This window comes from Bombus impatiens, unplaced genomic scaffold (assembly GCF_000188095.3).
Source record: "Bombus impatiens unplaced genomic scaffold, BIMP_2.2 scf_0259, whole genome shotgun sequence".
NCBI classification, from domain to species: Eukaryota; Metazoa; Arthropoda; class Insecta; order Hymenoptera; family Apidae; genus Bombus; species Bombus impatiens.
In genome coordinates, this window is record NT_176678.1 from 168,164 (window position 1) to 181,626 (window position 13,463).

Below are 13,463 nucleotides of genomic sequence, written 5' to 3' on the forward strand. Positions count from 1 at the left end.
GTTAATGTAGATAAAATATTCGGTATCCTGATTAAACCGAACCTTTTCAATTAATCGTTAACTTCCATCTTACATTCCCCTCATCAATGGTCGTGCTCAATACTTGTGCTTAAATACCTAACCTGATTCTAAGCCAATGTAAAATAAATGTAAAAAAAAAAAACGTCGTATTAAATTTATGAAAGTTTGTTACTGTTTATATATTGTGCACACAAATGTTACGAATACTTTAAAATAAAAACATTTGAAAGTTAACTACCAGCTCGAAGAAAATGAGACGCAGAATTTCTGTTCCACTAATTTTACTGCAAAGACACTTTTGTGAATATAGATCCTCTACGATCTATGCACTTTCTTCCGGTTGTTACACTTTCTTCTATATTTCTAGCATCGCTCAAATTTTTGTAAAATCGATACATTTATTATATAGAAATTTTCATTTGATAGCTATGCACTTCAACACTGCTTTTTATCAGATAGAACATTTAGCATTCCGCCAATTTTAACTGCGCATGCGTCTTGCAGTCACAAATTTAAACATTTAAAGTACTTTGTGTTTAACTATAAATTCCAATGTGAAAATGAATACGAATTAAATGAAATTATTATTTACAATTTGACATACAATATAACTGAAAAGATATTAATTATGTCTATATGTTTATGTTTTTATTTAATTAAAAAAATGTATTTTCTTGAAGTGAATTATATTTAATTTACAGTAATAGTTCTGTTCTATCGCATTCACTATACTTTAATTTAACTACTTTAATTTATGAAACGATTCATTAAATGATAAATGCTTTTTTTGTATTAAAGGATATGGTAAATGTGGCGTAGCAGTAATTCGTGTTTCAGGACCAGAAGCATTAGTAGCATTGGAAAAAATGACAAAAATATCTTCTCTAAAACCTAGAACAGCCTTCTTAAGAAAGATTCATGATCCTCAGACAAAAGAAGTTTTAGATAAGGGTCTATGCCTTTGGTTTCCAGGTAATGTGATTCAGTGTTTAATTCAAAGGAGTGTCTGTCGAAATTATGTATTGAAAATAAATAGTATAAAAAACTCATGTATTCGATGAATAATGAATTTCAGGACCCAAATCATTTACTGGAGAGGATTGCGCAGAATTTCACGTTCACGGTGGTCCAGCGGTAGTGACATCAATTTTAAATGCACTTTCAAAGCTACGTTTTCATCTAGCACTTCCCGGAGAATTCACAAAGAGGGCATTTTTAAATGGAAAGATAGATTTAACTGAAGCGGAGGGTATAGGGGATTTAATTGAAGCAGAAACTGAAAAACAACGTCAGCAGGTACAAATGAAATTACTCTAATATCCTTCTGAAAGAATACTTTTTAATTACCTTATAGCACTAGAATTTATTATGTTACAACATTTCCTATTGTAACTTTAACAGGCCTCTAATCAAGCAAGTGGTTCCCTCCGTTGTCTCTATGATTCTTGGCGTATTACGCTTTTAAATGTTCTTGCCAATTTAGAAGCTTATGTTGATTTCTCTGAAGAGCACAGTGTAACATCAAATGTGTTAGAAAATGCTAATACTGTTGTGCAAACATTATATACAGAAATTCGGCAACATCTTTCTGACGGAAGAAAAGGGGAAATTTTACGCACTGGGGTACACGTAGCAATTCTTGGGGAGCCTAATGTTGGCAAAAGTAGTCTTCTAAACCTTCTTTCTAGAAAAGATGCAGCAATTGTTACATCTTCACCGGGAACAACGAGAGATGTTATAGAATTAACAACAAATATTTGTGGATATCCAATGATTCTTGCAGATACTGCAGGAATCAGGAATAATCCGGAGAATGAAATAGAAGTGGAGGGTATTAGAAAGGCAAAAGAATACTCAAAAGAAGCAGATTTTGTTATATGTTTAATTAGTGCGGAAAATAATATAAAAACTTCTGTAGGAATGTTTTTAGAACGGTATAAAAATTATTTGGGAATAGATAAAAAGAGGGTTCTTGCTGTACTAAATAAAATAGACTTACTTAAAGAAGAAGAAAAAGAAAGATGGAGGCAGCAAAATGTTGTTCCTATATCATGTAAGACGCAAGAAGGTTTAGAAGAGCTTACGAACGCATTAGGAAAGTGTTTCGAGGAATTGTGAGTATTTTATTTTTGTAATATCGAAAACCAAGTAATATAATAAATTATATGAATAAATGTAATTACTGTAATAAGTATGATTTAAACAGTATTTCGTTCAAATAAAACATTTCTATTTTATTGCATTAATCTATATTTTTAATTTCAGGTGCGGAGATCCATCTCGAGAAAATCCTGTAATCAGTCATGCACGATATAGAAATCATTTATTGCATGTCTCAGATTGTCTTGAACTGTATTTAGAAAGAACTGTAGTACCAACTTATGACACGGCTATATCCTTACAGGATATTAGAGACGCAGCAAGAGAACTTGGCAAAATTACCGGTGCTATCAGTAATGAAGAAGTCTTAGATATTATCTTTAAAAACTTTTGTATAGGCAAATAAAAACCTATTTGAACATTGATGTTCATATTTGTGCTTATTGATGATAATGAGAACACAATTGTGTAAATTGTTTTATGATAAAAATAATGATTTATTTAAATATATATATAACACATCCATAAGAAAAATTAAGAGAAAATCCTATTAAAATCATAATTGTCAATTTTCAATTTTCTTCTCTTGTTCTGTTCCCAAATGAGCTACATTCACTTCGTCCAGATTTATGTTCTGATCTTTCATGGCTTGCTGAAACATAATTATAATGAATAAAGTATACCCTATAAATTGTAACAATACAATTGTTTTCTAACGAAATATTAAGTAATAAAAAATTTGTTTCAAAAGATTTAGAAATAGCAACATAGAATTTGAGCATAATAAATTCATATTAATTTCATCAAATTCCAAAAGTAATTAGTAATAATGATATTATTTTTTATGTTATTGAAAGTCCAATAAAATTTAAGTTTTATCAAGGCATAAAAGTGATTAATTTTGACTGGTTAATCTTAAAAATTATTTACAAAGTTCATGATTCTGAAATATAAATGTTAGATTCTATATAATTGTTCACGTTCTCAAGTGATTTCTTTCTAATCGTATATTTAGCTCTTTCATAATCAAATAGGCACAATAATAAGCTAACAAAAGTAAGGTTAGAAATTCAAAAATTCAAGTTTCTTATAACATTTTAACTTACCGCTACACATTTGGTATAAACTTTAAGTAAAGCTGCACATTCACTATCGTCATTGATTCCATGCAGAAATTTCTCAGAGAACCAATCATTAAAACAACGATCGTACTTTTCTTTCAATTCTTTGCAAGCCTCCATAATATATTCTTATTTAAATTATCAATTAAAAAATTAATGGATTAAATCATGGCCGATTAATATAATTTTGTTTAGTTATTCATACAGAAAAAGAGGAAAATTGTGCAATCCGCATGTTCAAACTTGTACATTGCTTTAATTCATGATTACTGTCCACACAGCACAGAGGCTACTTTATCTCAGACATCTTTTATGAGATTTTAAGGTCTGGTTTAAAAGAGAAACAAATACGGAAAATGTACGTACAATCACACGATGTTAATAATTATTTTGGATTTCAGTTTATCGAATGTTTGCAGAATCATAAGTTCATTTTCACAAAATTTTGTAAAGAATATAACTCCCAAGAAATCGCATTCATATTTCAGTTTCATAACATTTTAATGTTTAGATTTTAAAAACGGTGAATTTAGGAAGATATTAATTTGGTTACCTGAAGGCATTGATTGTACAATTTAAAATGATTCGAACACATTGAATCGTCTAAATCACCTTTAAGAAATTTTTCGGAAAACCAAAGTTTGAAACACCCATCATAGTCCTTTTTAAGATTATTACAAGCTTCTGCTATACTGTTCATTTAATTTTTCAATTTATTACTAACTCTAGAATATAATTTTACGTAAGACAGTTCCTCGTAATTTCTTCAGGGATTAATAATACCTATAAAAGAAATCTTAGATTTATTGGTTATAAATCAAATTAGAAAGGCAATTGAAATTAATTTATATTTATATAAATGCTTTTGACTCGATTTGCAATTTATTATCGAATTTAGGATATTTAATATCGATTAGAATCGATTAGTCGAATTGTATTTGTCGAAGATCGGAGTTATTTCACGATAAGTTGAGATTATATTTCAAGTTTTAAGTTTTATAAAATTCGTTGATATTGAGCATTACAATTCAGCATTCTAAAATAAGTTGTCTCGATTAAAAGCAATTTAGAAATAACTTACGCCAGAATACTTTTTGGAATGCAAAATTATCAAACTTCAATAAACGAGAGACACCAGTACTTTGTGGTTAGTAAGTAGCGTATTGAAGACTAATCATTGATCAACGGTTCTCAACTTACTTTTTCCTAAAATGTGCTAAAGTGTTATGAATTCGTGGTCCGTGTAGGGAATTTTATCATAATCATTAGCAACAATTGCATTTAATGTTATTTTTATTATTATATTTTGCAGAACAGAATTTCTTTCCTTTCTGCAATATAATAATAGCCATTATAAAGAAAAAGTTTTATGAATAAGTACATGTACGTACGTATACATTCATTAATTTGAAAAGTTTCACTAAAAATATTAATAGTGTAAAATTTTAGTACGGACCTGTTCGATTTTTAAACAAATTCTACGAAAATGTATTTATTCTACGAAAAATGTTATTTAGTCATTCTAACGAGATTATTGAAATTAATTTAGTAGTTTTTACTAGAAAATATATACATTATAAATATTTAACATTTAAAATCACGCTGGGAAACAATATTATCATTAAAATGATATCTTTTAATAAATTTCGCTAAACTGTTACAATTGAATTAAATAAATCATAATTAAACTATGGTGATTAGTTTCACTTAATGGGTGGGATACACATAAAACATAAATATTTACTTATATTAAGTGGAAGAGATACTTCATAAGTGATAAAAATTAGAAAATCACATTTAATTATTTGTTATATGTTATAACAATAGTCTTAATATATCGATCGGAACTTGCATCGTTTGATCATCGACCAAGACAATGTCAAATTTTTCCATAAATGAAGCTAGGCTGCTTTCAATCTGTAAAAGATCAACATTTCTATAGAATTCATGATCCTTCTCTAGATAAGTTCTAATTATAAGGCAAGACATACAATGATAATTATTTGTTATAAATAAACACGATGCAATACATAGTACTTACATTGTCATAAAGAAAACCAATTTTTAGTACAGCACGTGTATTCACCATTCCATCGACCATCGATGCATCTCCTATGGTATCACCCATTAAAAAAACATTTTTCCTTCCTTCAAGAACTTTAAAATAGTCTTGTTCTATTGCATGTTCGTTTTTATTGAAAACATGAATTAGTCTTTCATTTTGAAAGCCTGCCAATTTTCCATCTTTATATTTGAGAAAATTGGAGATTATCTAAAAATGAATATTATAACTCTGAATATATTCTTTCTGCCATTGTTACTACAAGTTTAGAAAAAGCAAAGAAGATAAAGCGATAGAGAAAATTTTATGTGTTAACTGTCACCTTTACATTATCAAATAGAACTCCTTGATTCTTTAATATAGCTTCGACGATATCTCCTAAACCAGCACTAAAGACTAGTACTGGAATTTTAACAAAGTGCAGTTTTTTAAAAAATTCTTTAGTACCATCCCTTAAATGTGTTCCATAAATATTGCTTATTTCTGGTATTTCATCAGGAGTAAAAGGTATTCCTTTCAGTATTTCCTCTGCTGCTATCATCCATTCTCTCATTGCCTCTGTTTTTACTTCAATAGATAAATTAGGATCTATTTCGATCGGTCTGTATTTCTGATAAAGACGACTTGATTCCTTTGCATATATTTCTGGAAGTTGCTTGCACTTGCTAAAGATTCCTATTTTTTTTTTTTTTTTTTTTCAAAATTACAAGGCAATAAATAAAAAGCTGTACTAAATTTTACTCTGTATAAATTTAATTAAGCCTTAATAGGTGATTACAATAAAATAATGTTTATAAATTTACATACCAAAACTACTGAGAACTTTTTTTCCATTGACGTGTTGTTTAGTTAATGTTAAGTCAAAATCGGTGACTATCTGAAAGCAATATTTTCCAACAAATTTAAAATTATGTATACACGCGTAGATTGAAACTAGGAATTTATGCATAGAAATAAACAATAAGTAGCTGATACGAATAGAAATGAAAAAGTATTTTGAAAAAATGCATACCTGTAAAGAATTACATCCATCTGTCAACATTGTGTTTATTGTCCTTAATAGACGTCTTTTGTCCTTAATATGCACATGTTTTAGTTTCAGTGTTGGGAACTGTATTAAAAAGAGAAAATTTTAAGAATTACATCAAAATATATTTAAATTTAAATGTAATCTTGAACTTTAGTTAAAATTTTCTAATATCTATTATTAGATAAAATAGAAACGCATAGTTTATATGCAAAAAATATATAAGGCGCTATTGCGAAAGATATTTACATCGTCGTTCTTGCAATCATCATGAAATTGCTATTATTAGAGCGAATTATTTTTTAAAAATTATCTCATCATATTGTGACAAGTATCTGTCTGCCAAATTACGAATTTCCTTATTTTCTTTGAAACAGGATTGGAGAGAAATATTTTTGAATAAAAGAAGACCTCTTGAAAAATACATTTAACATTATTTATTTCATAATATTACATATATTTTGATATAAATAAAAAATCATGTTACAAAGAAGGCTCAATTATTAATCTCTTTTTGAAGATATATGTAAGTTGTTTGTATGTAAGTTGAAGTTTTATATATATATAAAAATGTATAAAATATAAAAGGTGGAATTAAAATAAAAAAAATATATTACATTTAAATATAATGATAATAGTAGTAGTAGTAGTAGTAGCAGTAGTGGTAGTAGTAGTAGTAGTAATAATAATAACAATAATAATAATAATAATAATAGTAATAGTAATAATATAATATAATAATAATAATAATAATAATAATAATAATAAGAATAATATAATAATAATAATAATATAATAATAATAATAATATAATAATAATAATAATAATAATATAATAATAGTAATAATAGTAATAATAACAATAAAAATTTCTAACTCAACAACAGTTAATTATAAATTAAATAATACATAGGTTAGGTTACTAAAACCTTCCGACAGCGTAAAAGATCTTTTTGTATCATATGTCACACACTTGATTATAATTTAATAATTAATTAAATTGGAACAGATTATTGAATTTGCAAGTAAAGTGATTGTTGAAAATGTATAGTATACAATAAAGTTTATTATATAAGAGGTTAAGTATGAATATTCTAGCATATATTATTTTATTTTCTTCGCTTGCTAACTTATTAATCATTATGTGAAATAATATACCACGTATAAATTTGAATTTAAAATTTAATGTCTTTCGTTATGTTTTTATCAATTTTATCTACACGTCTATAAGGTTTTTAATACTAGAATAACAGATTGTTAATATGTAAAGAGGATACTGATTAATATCATAAAAAAAGATAGACATATTTAGGCACTTTATTTATTAGTTAAATGTAAAGATTAGTATTTCGATCGATATAGCACATTTTCTATAGAAAAACATGAGTTGTTAAAAGTTAATATTGTTAGACACAGATTATTATTCGTATCTATCAATTTATTTTGAACATGTTTCCTGCATCAATATGTAATGAGTATATTTACTTTTTCTATTACGTAATTTTATGACAGTATCACATTGGATTTTATATGTTTTTCTATTTTTTAGACGAATTATAATTCTAATGAAATGTGAAAAATCGATAATAACTAAAATAAACTATGTTACAGAATTATAAAGGAGATACAGTTATTTGCTTAACTAGATATTTTTACCATAGAGAGAGAGAAAGAGAGAGAGAGAGAGAGAGAGAGAGAAAGAGAGGGTTTAAATGATGAATAACAAAAAATTCTAATCCAAGTAAGGTTATGATTTAAGATAGCGAATGCGAAAATGTGGAAATGGTACAAGGTGAAATGCAATTGGCTAGAAGAAAAAGCCGCGACAAATTTAAATTACTTACATCATCCAGGTTTATTTCGGAAGTCATGCTCTTCTCTTGAGCGACGAGAAACGGAGTCTTTGTGTTCAGCAAGCTAACTGTTTTTCAGGCGTCGAAGAACCGCCACGCATCCAATTAACCAATCAGCTACGGCACGTGACCCGTGTATCTATCACGTGATCTTATTTTCCTTCATCGAGCCTGGGCTAACTATGGGAACTTTTAAACGATCGATCTAAGTCTAACAGGAGAACATAGCGAAGCGTCGATCATCGATCTTGACGAAATTCATAGATGATGTGATTCTTATAAAAATATTTGTCCATATTAAAGAAGTGAAAACCGTTTCCAAATTCTGTGCTGTAATATCTGTTTTGTCGAATATCTCGGAAACTACTGCAGATCGAGCGAAATTGTCTAAATCGATGAAATTAGTATTTCTCAATGACGAATTAGACGATATACATTATTTTATAGAAGAATCCATTTGTTTAAATAATATGTTAAAAAACAGCGTGTTTAGTTATTCCAGGTAAATGTTAAGAAGTCCTCTTGAATGTTTGTTTATAAATACTACGCCTATATGCACAAACTACGATTAGGATAGATTAGGCTGTCGATTTTTGGATTACAAAGAATTTATTATATTTGAAATTTTCACGCTCGATGTGGAACGCGGAGTACTCGAGTTGTTCCTTGTTCGTATATATATGTGATAACTGTGAGAAAAAGTTTCTTTTATTGCTAGACACTGATTCTTGTTTTTAAGCAAACTCTTTTAAGCAAACGATCGATGTCAATGATTGAGTATTATGTTCGCAATAGTGGTACTCCTTGGGAAAGTCAACATTGGCAATTACGCACAGCTATACAGTTTAGACAACAACGTCAGAAAAATGGTAAATTGCTACCTCCTTTATTTGTAGTAGCGGACAGTTAGGACCGCGTGCGCAGCAAATTATTCAAAGTGTCTAATATCATCGATGAAGCATTTATGCGAGGAAAATCGAATAAAGAACTTTTAGGGCATGGTTCGGAAGTGTATTTCTCAGTCCGTTAAACGTCGGATTCTCTTATTCGATTTATGGAGCGGATATGACGAAGATATGACGATGAATACAATTCCGGAACGAAGGAAAAACGTTAAAATCTTGAGAAATACTAAAATGTATAACAAAACTTGTAGAACCGTTGGAACGTCTAGGTTTCGTATTTGGACAAATTTTGCAAGAAAGCTTCGGGATATAACGATTAATTTAAATCTCTATATCGATTTGTAACAAATAATTTTAATTAGCTATATAATAATGTAGTAATGTAAAAACGAAGTTTGAATTGAAACTTAAAGAACTGGACAAAGGGATTGAAAACTTGGGTGTGTTCTTTTGTAAATGACGTGAATTCGTCTAATTTCTTAATCGGTATTTATTAGTAAACTATTTATTGGTAAAATATCTTAAATTAAGTATTACCTGTTTCGTAATACTTAATTTAAGGTAAAACAATATCTAACTTAAATTCCATTTTTTTTCTTTTCTAATTATATTCCTAAATAATAAATAGGAATTTGCATAAATATCAGCAATCTACTTGTTACAATAGTTCTACTCGAATAATGCTTATGGAAAGTTCATTCGTTCTTTATGAAGGGGAATATTTATATAGTATGTAGATATAATAATAATAATAATAATAATGATGATGATGATGATGATGATGATGATGATGATGATGATGATGATGATGATGATGATGATGATGATGATGATGATGATGATGATGATGATGATGATGATGATGATGATGATGATGATGATGATGATGATGATGATGATGATGATGATGATGATGATGATGATGATGATGATGATGATGATGATGATGATGATGATGATGATGATGATGATGATGATGATGATGATGATGATGATGATGATGATGATGATGATGATGATGATGATGATGATGATGATGATGATGATGATGATGATGATGATGATGATGATGATGATGATGATGATGATGATGATGATGATGATGATGATGATGATGATGATGATGATGATGATGATGATGATGATGATGATGATGATGATGATGATGATGATGATGATGATGATGATGATGATGATGATGATGATGATGATGATGATGATGATGATGATGATGATGATGATGATGATGATGATGATGATGATGATGATGATGATGATGATATTAATAATAATAATAATAATAATAATAATAATAATAATATAATCATTCGTATATTTGATTTTCTTAGATTAAATACATTATACTTTGTAATTATTCTTAAGATATTTTTAACGTTATACGAATAAAATCAATGTTTATGTATAAAGATATCTTATTGCACTAAAATGTATTTATTTAATATAATCGCTAATATTATCGTTCTTACAATTATCAGAGATATGAAATTTAGCGGGCGTTATCAAAGATGTGAAAATGCTTTATAACAGGAATGGTATCGCTACCATTGTAAAGATTTGATAGCGGAATGATAACTTGGACTATGCTCCGAATAAAATTGGGCGTACCACCTGCGATAAGCAATTATACTTTTATCTTCTTTGACCAGGAGCGGTCGTTTCTCGAACTTCTTTCGATTCCAAATGGCTACGTCTCTTTCGAACATTAAACACTCTCCTAGGAATAACATACTAGCGTATGGACCAAGCAATGGTGGACAGTATAGTATGTGAGTCACCTGATGATACAAATAACAATTAGAAAGAAGACGGTACAGTTGTCGTATTACAAAGAACAATGGTTACCGGCAATTACCAACAATCTACTATCTACCATCGAAATTCATTTTTTTTCTTTTTTTCTAGAAAATAAGTTCGTTACCATCCTCTTTCAAGAGAATGTTATTTCTTGTACGAATTGTATATTACGAGGAGAAGCAAATGGCTAGATTTGACCGTGTTAAACGTATACTCGAGGCTTTAATTAAAATTAGAACCTTTTGTAAGAGGGGTTCCATCGGTGTCACCGTTTGGAAAATACACATGGATCCTAGAGAGCTGTGCATCATGAGTTCAACGTATCCTGGGCCGATTTGCTGAACGTTTACGTCCAATGGTAAAACTTGGAACTTCTCGAACAGAATCAGTCTGTGCCGTAAAGTCATGTATGCTCTGTGCCTTAAATTTTCACCATCCTGTTTCTCCGACTCGGTTCCGTTCGAGTTTTGAGACTCTAAGAAAGAATTATGCGGTGCCCAATTGACGTTCGTCCACGAATGACGAGCGAAAGCAGAGAAGATACGTGCAATTTTTGCAAATATCGCTGGTCCGTGCACCGCGCTCAGGTGTGCCGAATCGGCACCATTCTCCGCAACTTCCTATAAAAAATGTGATATTTATATCATAACGTTATAGGTTTTTTTTCCCCGTCAGAATTCTACCTTCTAATGAATATTTTGTCACGTCAGATTCTAAGGTTAATACGATTTAACACAGGACATTCTCCTTTCGTAAGTTCCGTCTACTTAAATATTATTTGTAAGCAGTCGTATCAATGTAAAAATGATCTTCTTCTTATGGGTTATATTAATTGCGCTTTAGCTCGGGGATCAGGCTGCGCCCGTCTATGAAAATTCGTATTTTTATAAACACAACTAGAGAGATAGTTTATAGAGCTTGAGCGAAAATTTGTTTCGTCTATCGAACCTCGTTGCTTTTATACTCTGGATATATATGGCGCATTCTGTGCGTTTTTTCCACTCTTAAATTTCCTGTAAACGCTTGAAAATCCACAGTCTAGCGATGATACATAGTTACGAGTTCTTTACCTGTGCAAACCCGAAGCAACGATTCTTAGGATTCGTCATGGAGGCTGCAATCAAGGAGTCCAAGATCCATTTCCTATTTCAAATATCCATCAGCTTTACTTAACAGATATCTAAAAAAAGGAAAAAGAAAAGAGAAGGATACTAAGAGATCGCCGTCGATCTAAACGTTAATGGCTACTTGGTTTCCTTGATTTTAGTTTCCATGATCGATCGAATTACCCCGATTATCCTTATTTATCTATCATCTCTAAATGTTATAGAGATACAACGTTAGATATTTTCTCGCAGAAGCATGTACAAACTATTCGAGCGGCACTAAACTCTTCGAAGGCGCTCTTCGAAGGAAAAAGCAAGATCCGAGTGTTTATCCGCGTCCGTTCGTTTTATCGCAAGATGGACCAACAACTTGTACAAAATGAAAAGGAAAGGACAAGGAAATTACACGCAAACTAATTGAACTGACCTGTATATGACAATTGATAAGAAACTCGTTTCGACCCTGATAACGCCATGTTCGGTTTAAAACGTGACTAATCGTTTGCGGCTGCCAGTGTGGTTCTAATCCCTCGGCGTGGTGCCAAACGAAGATGATCTCGTTAGCCTCGCAACTTTTCCAAGTTTTCGTTCTGGCAATATGTGGCACTAAAACGAAACGAACGACGATTATAATGGACGACGATTAAAAGCTAGCTGTATACCAATCGACGTTGGTCGTACGTTATAAGAGAGATAACGAACGATCGAAATCGAGGTGGTAAATCGGGTTACCTTTGTCAGCATAGGGGATGTAATCGCATTGTCCGTCGGAACCGCGAAATAGCCAACCGTGAAAGGGACATTCCAAGCAATCACCCTTTACACGGCCACCCTCTGCCATATTTGCACCCAGATGAGGGCAATAAGCGTCTAAAATTCTCACCGTCCCATTATCTGTTCTTTAAACGTGTATAAATTGTTAAACGTCGATATCGACTATACACACGGTAGACATAGAGGGTGTGCCGGAGATCGTGGTACGAGCCGAAAGGGGTTGCGATCCCTCGTGCAAAGTTGAGTTGGAAAACTGGCGGAGGTAGGGTAGCCGAGAGTCGGCGAGAGTAGGCTAGTTTCCTCGCACTTGGGTATCTAGGTGTGTGTTCGGTGGTTCGAAAGAAACCGAAAGGTGATCGAACATATAAAACGAGAATTTTTGACACGAGCATCCGTTTTCGAGGAAATGGGCTATCGAATTTCATCCGCCCGAGTCTCGTTACCTCTGTCAAGTGCGCACGTACTCGACGATACTTCACCCAAGTGCGACGAAACCCGTTCAACCGAGACTCTCGTTACCTCTCGAGTGCACGCGTACTGCATAGAACTTCATAGTGGCTAAGTGCGAAGAAACCCGTCCAATCGACTCTCATTGCCTCTCAAGTGCACACGTACTCGACGAAACTTTGTACATTTTCACGATTTTCTCAAAAAAAAAAAAAAAAAAAAAAAAAAAAAA

At 30.9% G+C, this 13,463-nt stretch overlaps 4 protein-coding genes across 8 annotated transcripts in view; 1 reads left to right on the forward strand and 3 right to left on the reverse strand.

Moving 5' to 3' along the window:
- The first annotated feature begins 72 nt into the window (after nucleotides 1-72).
- LOC100744891 (tRNA modification GTPase GTPBP3, mitochondrial) lies at nucleotides 73-2,546 on the forward strand. 3 transcript variants are annotated; one of them, XM_012384414.3, is made up of 5 exons: nucleotides 73-149; nucleotides 820-993; nucleotides 1,097-1,317; nucleotides 1,423-2,135; nucleotides 2,287-2,546. In XM_012384414.3, the coding sequence occupies exons 2-5, from the start codon at nucleotides 888-890 to the stop codon at nucleotides 2,525-2,527; spliced, it is 1,281 nt and encodes a 426-aa protein (XP_012239837.1). In that variant the 5' UTR covers nucleotides 73-149; nucleotides 820-887; the 3' UTR covers nucleotides 2,528-2,546. The 3 variants fall into 3 exon arrangements, with proteins under 3 accessions (XP_012239837.1, XP_003488703.1, XP_033176075.1); XM_003488655.4 differs by lacking the exon at nucleotides 73-149 and adding an exon at nucleotides 223-360; XM_033320184.1 differs by lacking the exon at nucleotides 73-149 and adding an exon at nucleotides 422-546.
- LOC100748483 (TP53-regulated inhibitor of apoptosis 1) lies at nucleotides 2,543-4,460 on the reverse strand. 3 transcript variants are annotated; one of them, XM_012384415.3, is made up of 3 exons: nucleotides 4,334-4,460; nucleotides 3,796-4,025; nucleotides 2,595-2,773 (listed from the first exon to the last, which is right to left on the reverse strand). In XM_012384415.3, the coding sequence occupies exons 2-3, from the start codon at nucleotides 3,940-3,942 to the stop codon at nucleotides 2,687-2,689; spliced, it is 234 nt and encodes a 77-aa protein (XP_012239838.1). In that variant the 5' UTR covers nucleotides 3,943-4,025; nucleotides 4,334-4,460; the 3' UTR covers nucleotides 2,595-2,686. The 3 variants fall into 3 exon arrangements, with proteins under 3 accessions (XP_012239839.1, XP_012239838.1, XP_033176078.1); XM_033320187.1 differs by having other exon boundaries at nucleotides 4,324-4,428; XM_012384416.3 differs by lacking the exons at nucleotides 3,796-4,025; nucleotides 4,334-4,460 and adding an exon at nucleotides 3,228-3,539 and having other exon boundaries at nucleotides 2,543-2,773.
- A 552-nt stretch (nucleotides 4,461-5,012) lies between these two features.
- LOC100748603 (7-methylguanosine phosphate-specific 5'-nucleotidase) lies at nucleotides 5,013-8,314 on the reverse strand. Its single transcript, XM_003488686.4, has 6 exons — nucleotides 8,176-8,314; nucleotides 6,317-6,415; nucleotides 6,112-6,181; nucleotides 5,627-5,979; nucleotides 5,284-5,514; nucleotides 5,013-5,159 (listed from the first exon to the last, which is right to left on the reverse strand). The coding sequence occupies exons 1-6, from the start codon at nucleotides 8,200-8,202 to the stop codon at nucleotides 5,058-5,060; spliced, it is 882 nt and encodes a 293-aa protein (XP_003488734.1). The 5' UTR covers nucleotides 8,203-8,314; the 3' UTR covers nucleotides 5,013-5,057.
- Nucleotides 8,315-10,520: 2,206 nt separating this feature from the next.
- The window catches only part of LOC100745011 (cholesterol 7-desaturase), a 6,047-nt gene continuing 3,104 nt past the window's right edge, over nucleotides 10,521-13,463 (reverse strand). The window contains exons 4-7 of the mRNA XM_003488656.4: nucleotides 12,743-12,909; nucleotides 12,438-12,616; nucleotides 11,144-11,524; nucleotides 10,521-10,885 (exon numbers count right to left, since the gene is read on the reverse strand). Coding sequence (XP_003488704.1) covers nucleotides 10,649-10,885; nucleotides 11,144-11,524; nucleotides 12,438-12,616; nucleotides 12,743-12,909 — 964 coding nt within the window. The 3' untranslated portion in view covers nucleotides 10,521-10,648. The remainder of the gene's footprint in view (nucleotides 10,886-11,143; nucleotides 11,525-12,437; nucleotides 12,617-12,742; nucleotides 12,910-13,463) is intronic.

Excerpts from the sequence above, each read along its gene's own strand:
- LOC100748483 (XM_012384415.3), bottom strand. The coding sequence starts at position 3,942 with ATGAACAGTATAGCAGAAGCTTGTAATAATCTTAAAAAGGACTATGAT. Across the intron at positions 2,774-3,795 it reads TGTACAATCAATGCCTTCAG|CAAGCCATGAAAGATCAGAA; the intron begins GTAACCAAATTA and ends ATTATGTTTCAG.
- LOC100744891 (XM_003488655.4), top strand. The coding sequence starts at position 273 with ATGAGACGCAGAATTTCTGTTCCACTAATTTTACTGCAAAGACACTTT. Across the intron at positions 994-1,096 it reads TCTATGCCTTTGGTTTCCAG|GACCCAAATCATTTACTGGA; the intron begins GTAATGTGATTC and ends AATGAATTTCAG. Across the intron at positions 1,318-1,422 it reads CTGAAAAACAACGTCAGCAG|GCCTCTAATCAAGCAAGTGG; the intron begins GTACAAATGAAA and ends TAACTTTAACAG.
- LOC100748603 (XM_003488686.4), bottom strand. The coding sequence starts at position 8,202 with ATGACTTCCGAAATAAACCTGGATGAT. Across the intron at positions 6,416-8,175 it reads CCGAAATAAACCTGGATGAT|TTCCCAACACTGAAACTAAA; the intron begins GTAAGTAATTTA and ends TTTTTAATACAG. Across the intron at positions 5,160-5,283 it reads TTGGTTTTCTTTATGACAAT|ATTGAAAGCAGCCTAGCTTC; the intron begins GTAAGTACTATG and ends GATCTTTTACAG.